At 42.3% G+C, this 10,630-nt stretch overlaps 1 protein-coding gene across 1 annotated transcript; it reads left to right on the forward strand.

Moving 5' to 3' along the window:
• Positions 1 to 231: 231 nt before the first annotated feature.
• LOC137319821 (probable G-protein coupled receptor 139) lies at positions 232 to 4,921 on the forward strand. Its single transcript, XM_067981742.1, has 2 exons — positions 232 to 289; positions 4,023 to 4,921. The coding sequence occupies exons 1-2, from the start codon at positions 232 to 234 to the stop codon at positions 4,919 to 4,921; spliced, it is 957 nt and encodes a 318-aa protein (XP_067837843.1).
• Positions 4,922 to 10,630: the final 5,709 nt, after the last annotated feature.

Here is a 10,630-nt window from a genome sequence, read left to right on the forward strand (position 1 = left end):
GGCACTAACAGGCAGGGATCAGGGCTCCACAGAGTGGGAGAGAATAGATCAGAACCTGGGAACAATAGATTGGAATGTTAAACAATGGGTCGGAATCTTAGAACAACAGATTGGAATGTTACAGCAATGGGTCGGAATCTTAGAACAATAGATTGGGACAGTCCATTCTGGGTATTTCAATACCTGCATGTATATTATGGTTCAATGTCATTAGAGGGGCGGACACATGTTATGCTTCTGAGTATACAATTAATATACTATCCGCTCCTCGCTGCTGTCGGTGTTCCTGGTAAGTCTGTATATGCAGCTATTAATTCTATAAACCGTGTTCCACTGTATTACTCTTCTTGTCATTCCCTGTGTAATAATCTCTTCTGTTCGAGTTTCCGGTAAGCCTTTATAATTAAAGGATGAACGTGGTATGGGAAATATAGCGATCAGGGGAACATGGATAGGAAAATATTTACGGGGATTTGCTCGGTGTGAGGGTTAATTTATAATGGGTCCCTGGGAGTGAGTTTGTATGTTCAGGGAGCCCTAGCATGAGCATGTTTTTACAGGGCCCTTAGGGTGTGTCAGTATTTACAGGGGAGCCCAGAGATGCTACTAATATTTGCAGTGAGTCCAGTGACGATAGTAAAATTTACAGTGGATCCAGAGATGGCACTAATATTTACAGGATGATCCAGGGAGTCAACTAATAATTACAGGGGAACCAGAGATAGTACTAATTTTTACAGGGGGATCCAGAAACAGTACTAATATTTACAGGGGGATCCAGAGACTGAACGAATATTTACAGGGGTATCCAGAGGCAGTACTAATATTTTCAGGGGATCCAGAGACTGTGCTAACAGTCACAGAGGATCCTGAGATTGTACTAACATTTACAGGGGTATCCAGAGCTGGTATTAATATTTACAGAGAGATCCAGAGAATGTACTAATATTTACAGGGGTATCCAGAGCTGGTATTAATATTTACAGAGGGATCCAGAGAATGTACTAATATTTACAGGGGTATCCAGAGCTGGTATTAATATTTACAGAGGGATCCAGAGAATGTACTAATATTTACAGGGCATCTAGAAATGGTACCATTATTTACAGGGGGGTCCAGGGATGGTACTACTATTTACACGGGATCCACAGACTGCACTAATAATCTAAAGGGTTCCGGTGACAGTTTTAATATTTACACTGGATTCCTGAGATGGTGCTATTATTTAAGGGGATCAGGAGTTGGTGCTAATAAGCACAAGGGATTCAGAGATGGTACTAATATTTACAAGGGATATAGTGATGGTACAAATATTTACAGGGCGGTCCAGAGACAGTACTAATATTTACAGGCGATCCAGAGATGGTACTAATATTTGAAGGATTCCAGAGTACCTGCTAATATTTACAGGGGATCCGGAGATGGTACAAATATTTTGAAGGATTCCAGAGAACGTGCTAATATTTACAGGGGATTCATAGACGTTTCTAATATCTACAGAGGATCCAGAGACGGTACAAATATTTACAAGGAGATTCCAGATGTGTTGCTAATATTTATAGGGAATGGAATGACGTTGATCATATTTACAGTGGAAGCAGAGATGGTATTATTACTTACAGGGGATCCAGATACGTTGTCAAGACTTATAGGGGATCCAGAGACTGTACTAATATTTACAGGGGATCCAAGATTGTGCTAATAATTACAGGGATCCAGAGACGGTATGGATATTTACAGGGGACCCAGAGACAGTGCTAATATTTACAGGGGATCCAGAGACTGTATTAATATTTACATGGGATCCAGAGACTATACACATATTAACAGGTGATCCAGGGACTGTACAATATTTACAGGGGATCCAGAGACGGTGCCAATATTGAAAGGGGATCCAGATACTGTATTAATATTTACAAGGCGTAGAGGGACTGTACTGCTATTTACAGTGGATCCAGAGACTGTATTAATATTTACAGGAGATCCAGAGATTGTACTAAGAATTACCGGGGATCCAAAGTCTTTACTAATATTTACAGGGGGTCCAGAGACTGTACTAATGTTTACAGGGGATCCAGAGACAGCACAATTAATAACAGGGGATTCGTGAGACGAAAGTAATATTTACAGGGGATCCAGAGACAATACTAATATTTACAGTGGATTCAGAGACGGTAGTAATATTTCGTGGGGATCCAGAGGTGGTATTAACATTTACAGGGGGTCCAGAGACTGTACAAATAATTACAGGGGATCCAGAGACGGTATTAATATTTACATGGGATTCCAGCGATGGTACTAATATTTAGAGGAGGTCCAGCGATGGTACTAATAATTACAGGGGACACAAATTCGGTACCAATACTTGCCATTTATTCAAGACGGTATTAATATTTACAGGGGGCCAAGAGACGGTACTAATATTTGGAAGGGGTCTAGATTTGCTACTAATTACAAGTCGTCCAGAGACGGTACAATATTTACAGGGGTCCGGGAACAGTCCTGATAGAGCATTCAGATGTGGTACTATTCTTTCCAGGTGATCCAGAGACTATACCAATTTTGCAGCTGGACCATAGACTGTGTTATCAGTTCGAGAGGATCCGGAGATGGTACTAATATTTACAGGGGATCCAGAGTTGGTATTAATATGTACAGGGGACCCAGAGACTGCACTCATATTGAAAGGGGATCCAAAGACTGTACTAATAATTACAGGGGACCCAGAGACTGTAGTAATATTTACAGGCGACCCAAAGACTGTACTAATAAATACAAGGGATCCAGAGACTGTACTTATATTTACATGGGATCCAGTAACTGTACTAATAATTACAGAAGATCCAGAGACTGTACTAATATTTACATGGGATCCAGAGAATGTTCAAATATTTACATGGGTCCCAGAGACTATACTAAAATTACAGAAATTCCAGAGACTGTATTAATGTTTACAAGGGATTCAGAGGAGGTACTAATATTTTCACATGTTCCCGAGACAGTACTAATAATTACACATGTTCCAGAGACGGTGCTAATATTTACACATGTTCCAGAGACGGGGCTAATATTTACACATGTTCCAGAGACGGTGCTACTATTTACACATGTTCCAGAGACGGTGCTAATATTTACACATGTTTCAGAGACGGGGCTAATATTTACACATGTTCCAGAGACGGGGCTAATATTACACATGTTCCAGAGACGGTGCTAATATTTACACATGTTTCAGAGATGGGGCTAATATTTACACATATTTGAGAGACGGTGCTAATATTTACACATATTTCAGAGACGCGGCTAATATTTACACATGTTTCAGAGACGGTGCTAATATTTACACGTGGTCCAGAGACGGGGCTAATATTTACACATGTTTCAGAGACGCGGCTAATATGTACACGTGACCCAGAGACGGTGCTAATATTAACACGTGTTTTTTTAGGCTGTACTTTTTTTTACAAGTGTTCCCGAGACGGTACTAATATTTAAAGTGTGCGAGAGATGTCACTAATATTTACAGGCGTCCTGAGATGGGACAAATGTTTACAAGGGCTCCACAACCCATACTATTATTTCGGACAATCCGGAGACTGTACAAATAATTACATGGGATTCAGAGTCGGTACTAATATTTACAGAGGATCCAAAGACGGTACCAATATTTACAGTGGTTCCAGAGATGGTACTAATATTTTCAGGGGTTCCAGCGATGGTGCTAACAGCTACAGGGGATCCAGAGACTGATAATAGTTGCAGGGGATCCAGAGATTGTAGTAATATTTACAGCGGATCCACGGGCTGTACTATTATTTACAGCGCATCTAGAGACTGTACTATTAATTATATGGGATCCATAGACTGTACTAATATTTACAGGGGATCCGGAGACTGCACTAATATTTACAGGGGATCCAGAGACTGTACTAGTATTTATAGGTGGTTCCAGAGATGTTATTATTGTTTACAGAGGGTCCCAACTTGATCTAAAATTTCCATCTTTATTTCCCTTATTACAGTTAATTTATTGACAATGGTGATCCTATCTCGTGGAAAATGCGGTCTCTCCAAATGTGTCACTCGCTACCTGGTGTCCATGGCAGCGGCGGATCTACTGGTCGTTATCATCGATCTGATATTGAGGCAGATTCCCATTATTTATCGTAAACTGTTCGCATTTCTACGTCACTTTCCCGTGTGTAATATCCACGCCGCCCTGCTTTATGCAGTCACGGACTGTTCTGTCTGGTTCACCGTCACTTTTACCTTTGATCGATTTGTGGCCATTTGTTGCCAGAAGCTGAAAACTAAATATTGCACCGAGAAAACGGCAAATGTGGTTCTGGGAACAGTGAGTGTGCTGAGCTGTTCAAAGAATATTTTCTGGTACTTTATGTTCGAAGGTCGATATTTGCTTTCCAATAACCCTTGGTTTTGTATTGATGTAACGGGTGTTTCAACGTCACCGATATGGGCAGTAATCGAACTCCTTCATTATATCCTCAACCCGTGTGTCCCATTTATTCTGATTCTGTTCCTCAATGTTTTAACAGTCAGACACATTTTAGTGGCCAGCAGAGCCCGCAGGAGACTCCGGGGTCACAACAGTGGGGACGGTCCCAGAGACCCAGAGATGGAGAGTCGCAGGAAATCAATGATTTTACTGTTTGTTATATCAGGAAACTTTATCGTGTTGTGGGTGGTGTTTATGTTATATTCTATCAATCGACGATTGTTGTATTTGGCGCGAACGTCTGTAATTCTACATCCACTTTTTCAAGAAGTGGGATTTATGCTCCAGCTCCTGAGTTGCTGCACAAACACCTGTATTTATGCCGTGACCCAGGCGAAATTCAGAGAGCAATTGAAGAACGTGGTGAAATATCCCTTTACTGCAATTGTTAAATTAATTAAATAGTGCGAAGATCTGAAGACTTCAGAGTGAGATCTGTGTCATTCCGACAGGCTGCGGTGCTGCAAACACTGGGTATTTATGTACATAAGAACATAAGTACATAAGAAATAGGAGCAGGAGTAGGCCAATCGGCCCCTCGAGCCTGCTCCGCCATTCAATAAAATCATGGTTGATCTGATCCTAACCTCAAATCTAAATTCATGTCCAATTTCGTGCCCGCTCCCCGTAACCCCTAATTCCCTTTACTTCCAGGAAACTGTCGATTTCTGTTTTAAATTTATTTAATGATGTAGCTTCCACAGCTTCCTGGGGCAGCAAATTCCACAGATCTACTATTCTCTGAGTGAAGAAGTTTCTCCTCATCTCAGTTTTGAAAGAGCTAAGATTATGCCCCCTCGCTCTAGTTTCACCCATCCTTGGGAACATCCTTACCGCATCCACCCGATCAAGCCCCTTCACAATTTGAAATGTTTCAATAAGATCGCCTCTCATTCTTCTGAACTCCAATGAGTCGAGTCCCAATCTACTCAACCTCTCCTCATATGTCCGCCCCCTCATCCCCGGGATTGACCGAGTGAACCTTCGTTGTACTGCCTCGAGAGCAAGTATGTCTTTTCTTAAGTAAGGAGACCACAAATGTATGCAGTATTCCAGGTGCGGTCTCACCAATACCTTATGTAACTGCAGCAATACCTCCCTGTTTTTATATTCTATCCCCCTAGCAATAAAAGCCAACAATGTAAGTGCTGAAACGTTTGTATCCTGAGGCTATTGATAGACTCATTGTACAGATCTTGTCAAAGTGTGTGTCACATGCAAGGACAAGTTGTAAAATAACATGTGGTCATCTATCGCAAAAAAACGTTTGTCCATATGGGATTAATTAAAAGGTAATTAAGTAAACAGCAACACACGCTGACGGTGACCAGAGTGTGAATGGGCGGGAGGTCGAGGAGATTACACGACTGTATTTGTCGGTGATCAATGTGTTAATGGGGTGAGAGGTAGAGGAGACCCCGGTACTGTTGGTGCCGGTGGTCAGTCTGTTAATGGGGCGGGAAATACACGAGATCCCGGGACTGTAGGTCCCGGTGATCAGTGTGTGAATGGGGCGGGAGAAACATAGAAACAGAGAAAACAGGAGCAGGTGAAGGCCTTTCGGCACTTCGAGCCTGCTCCGCCATTCAATATAATAATGGCTGATCTGAATATCTATTTCAATACCATTTTCCCACTCTCTCTCTCCGTCCCCCTTGATGCCTTTTCTGTCCAGAAATCTATTTAGCTCCTTCTTAAATCTATTCAGTGAATTGGCCTCAACAACCTTCTGCGGTTGATAACTCCACAGGTTCACCACCCTCACATTGAAGAAATGTCTCCTCATCTCAGTCCTAAATGTCCAACCCCGTATCCTGAGACTGTGACCCCTAGTTCAGGACCCACCAGCAAGGGGAAACATCCTCCCTGCATCCAGTCTGTCTAGCCCTCTCAGAATTTTATATGTTTCAATGAGATCCCCTCTCATTCTTCTGAACTCGAATGAATACAAGCCAAGTCGACTCATTCTCTCCTCATTCGACAGCCCTGCCATCCCAGTCATCAGTCTGGTGAACCTTCGCTGAACCCCCTCTCTGGCAAGTGTATACTTTCTTAGGTAAGGAGAACAAAACTGCACACTATACTCCAGGTGTGGTCTCACCAAGGCCCGGTATAACTGCAGTAAGACATCCTCGCTCCTGAACTCAAATCCTTTTGCAATGAAGGCCAACATCCCATTTGCCTTCCGAACCGCTTGCTGAAACTGCATGTTTGCTCTCAGTGACTGTTGTACAAGGACACCCAGGTCCCTTTGTACATCAATATTTCCCAATCTATCACCATTTCAATAATACTCTGCCTTTCTGTTTTTACTTCCTTCACATTTATCCACATTATACTGCATCTGCCATGCATTTGCCCACTCAATCAACTTGCCTAAATCGCCTGGAAGCCTCTTTGCATCCTCCTCACAACTCACGATCCCACCTAGTTTTGTGTCGTTAGCAAACTTGGAAATATTCCCTCGTCCAAATCATTGATATATATTGAGAATAACTGTGGTCCAAGCATTGATTCCTGCGGTACCCCATTAGTCACTGCCTGCCACCCCGAAAAAGACCCATATATTCATGCTCACTGCTTCCTGTCTGTTAACCAATTATCAATCCATGCCAGTATATTACCACCAATCCCATGTGCTTTAATTTTGGACACTGATCTCTTATTTCGGACTTTATCAAAGGCCTTCTGAAAATCCAAATAAAGCACATTCATTGGTTCTCTCTTTTCTGTTCTACCTCAAAAAACTCCAGTAGTTTTGTCTATCGTGAATTCCCTTTCATAAATCTATGTTGACTTCGTCTAATCCCGTTAACATTTTTTAACTGTGCTGTTATCACATCCTTTATAACAGACTGCAGCATTTTCCCTGCTACTGACGTTAGATTCACCGGTCTGTACTTCCCTGTTTTCTCTCTCCCTCCTTTTTTAAATAGTGGGGTTAAATTTGCCACCCTCCAATCCGCAGGAACTGTTCCATAATCTATAGAATTTTGGAAGATGACAACTAATGCATTCATTATTTCCATGGCTAATTCTTTTCGTACTCTGGGACGCAGGTTATCAGGCCATGGGGATTTGTCTGCTTTCAGTCCCATTAATTTCACCAGCACTATTTTTAAAAAAGAATACTAATTTCCTTTAATTCCTTCTTTTCACCAGTCCCTTGGTTCCCTAGCATTTCTGGGAAGTTATTGGTGTCCTCTTCCGTGAAGACAGAACGAAAGTATATGCTTAATTACTCTGCCATTTCCTTGCTCCCCAATATAAATTCTCCTGTTTCTGACTGTAAGGGATCTACATTTGTCTTCACGAATCTTTTCATTTTTACATACTGTGATCAATATGTTAACGGGGCTTGTGGGGGGTGGGGGGCGGTGGTCGTGGAGAGATCAGGACTTCAGGTGTCAGGAATCAGTGTGTTAATGGGGCATGAGGTGGAGGAGAACCTGGGATTGTCGGTGTCGGTGATCAGTGTGTTAATGGGGCGGCTGTCTTGGTGATCAGACAATAATGGAATCTCAGATTCTAACAGCAGAGCTGTGGGCCATTCAGCGTGTTCGTGCCTGTGCCTGTTCATTGAAAGAGCCGTCTAATTTAGTCCCACAACCGAACCCAGCAATTTAGTTGGCTTCGACTACATGTCCGATTGCCTTTTCAAACATCCTCCGGCACCAGTTTCCAACGCCCTTTCAGCTGGTGACAAAATTCTCCTCATTTCTCCTCTCGTTCTTTTGCCAATTATTTGAAATCTGTGACCTTTTGTTACTGACCCACTTGCCACAGGAAACAGCTCCTACCTACTTGCTCTATCTAGACCCTTCATCATATTGAATGCCTTTGTTTTGTCTCCCCTTTAACCTTCTCTGCTCTAAGGAGAACAACCCCAGCTTCTCTACTCTGTACTCCTCTGTACTCTCTCCAAGGCCTTGACATCGTTCCTAAAGTGAGGTGCCCAGAATTGGACACAATACTCCAACAGAGGCCTAACCAGTGATTTATAAAGGTTGAGCTTGACTTCCTTGTTTTTTACTGTATACCTCTAGTGACAAAGCCAAAAATCCCATACGCTTTCTGAACTGCCTTTTCAACTTGCCTCCCACATTCAAAGATTTGGAATTCCCCTCCCCTCCCGGTCCCGCTGCTCTTGCTCCCGCCTCAAAATAATCCCAAAGTGCATCACTTCACACTCATTACATTGCATCTGCCATGTGTCTGCCCATTTCACCAGTCTGTCTGTGTCCACATGATGTCTGCTACTATCGTCCACACCATTTACTACGTTGCCAAGTTTTGTATTACCCGCAGCCTTGGGAATTGTACAACTGAAACACAAGTGCAAGTTATTTCCATATGACAAGGAAAGCAATTTTACCAATACCGATACTTGGGGGACCCCACTGCTTCTCTCCAGTCAGATCAACATCCGTTCAATGTTACTCTCTGCACCTATCCATCAGCCAATAATGTGCTAAAGTAACCACGTCCCTTTAATCCCATGCACTTCTATTTTACGAAACTGTTCAAAGTTTGCAGAATACGAAACTCGGAAATATAGTAAATAATATCGAGGATCGTAACAGATTCAGGAAGACATCGACAGACTGGGGAAATGGGCAGACAGATTCCAGCTGAAATTTGACATAGAGAAGTGTGAAGTGATGACTTTTGGTCGGGGCAATGAGGAGAGGCAATATCAACGAAATGGGTCAATTTTAATGTTGGTGCAGGAACAGAGATACCTGGAGCAGTATGTAGACCAATCTTTGAAGGTGGAAGGACAAGTTGAGAAGTCTGTTAAAAAAGCATATGGAACTTTGCCATATTAATATGGGCTTTATTAATACAAAAGCATTGAAGTTGCTCCAACACCTAATCTCAATGGTATTATTTTGAGGGGGGAGTAAGAGGCCTGAAACTTTTTTCTTCAACACCCAAACCGAAATTGAGCAAATTTTCCCAGTACTTATTCTCGGCTTATATCAGCTTTACACATCCTGCACAACTCTCCTTCCCTGGAATAACCCTTCTTTACCCTCGCAGTTCTGCGAGCGCTCTATCCACACGGCAACCCATTCTGATATCAATCAAAGAAAACATCCACACCAATCTCAGCTCTTTTAGAAAGCTGCCAATCAGCTCATTGATTGCTCAGCTGACGCAACCAGCTCGGGAGAGATTGAAAGGAATGTGGCCTAAAATGGATGGAACAGACACAATTAAAAACAAGATTAAAGAGATAAATAGATAAATTCGAGTATGGAAGAAAGCTGAGGAGGAGGCCAAGTAATATTTTAGAACTATATTTAAATCGATGAACTATATTCTATTAATATTAGAGGACTGAAGCAACTCCGAATTTCCCAGGACCATTTTTAATATTAAGTATTTCTTGAGATTTAGCGTGTGAGTTGAAATGTTAAACAGTTGGCCAGAGCAGGGATGTTGTCATTAAAAGGGTGAAAGGCACCTTGACACGTAGATATCAGTCAAAATTCAACCAGATTCTGTTCCCACCACCTGCCCAAATACTGTGTGCAGCCATTCAGGCCTAGTTATTATAACAGCAACAACAACTTGTATAATACAACGCCTTAAATGTGGAAAAAAAACATCCTGAGGGGCTTCAGGGTGGGGCGAGGGAAAAGATAAGCCAAGGAAGGAGATGTTAGGAGAGGTGACCAAAAGCTCGGTCAAAGAGATGGGTTTAAGGAGAGTGGGCTTTTTGCTCTCAAGATTGGAGGAGAGGGAAGGGAAAGGACGAAGGAAAATACATCCACCTGGAAGGAATTAGATTGACTTGACTCATTCTGATTCATCCCAACCTCGATTGCATGGGGGTGGATGTATCTATATACACATCACAGGAAGTGGAAGAAGAGGTCTGCGTTTTGGGCAATATTCTGTATCTTCTCTTGGACTTTTTTGCTTAGCATTGAAAAGAAAAGAACTAGGAAGAGTTTGAAGAGGGGTAGGGGGAGGAAATAAGACACAACAAGGCCTAAAAAGGGAGCGTGAATCATATTTAATCAAAACCCCCATTGCTTGGCCGAAGTTTTGCTGCAAAACCCATCCTGTGGAGTACTGAGCCTGGGCTGTTCCAGCTGTCTGAGG

This window comes from Heptranchias perlo, unplaced genomic scaffold (assembly GCF_035084215.1).
Source record: "Heptranchias perlo isolate sHepPer1 unplaced genomic scaffold, sHepPer1.hap1 HAP1_SCAFFOLD_90, whole genome shotgun sequence".
In the NCBI taxonomy this organism is placed as follows: domain Eukaryota; kingdom Metazoa; phylum Chordata; class Chondrichthyes; order Hexanchiformes; family Hexanchidae; genus Heptranchias; species Heptranchias perlo.

What these genes read in the sequence shown, in the direction of transcription:
- LOC137319821 (XM_067981742.1), top strand. Translation starts at nt 232, where the DNA reads ATGCTTCTGAGTATACAATTAATATACTATCCGCTCCTCGCTGCTGTC. An exon ending in CGCTGCTGTCGGTGTTCCTG is followed by an intron (nt 290 to 4,022) that starts GTAAGTCTGTAT and finishes CCCTTATTACAG; the next exon opens with TTAATTTATTGACAATGGTG.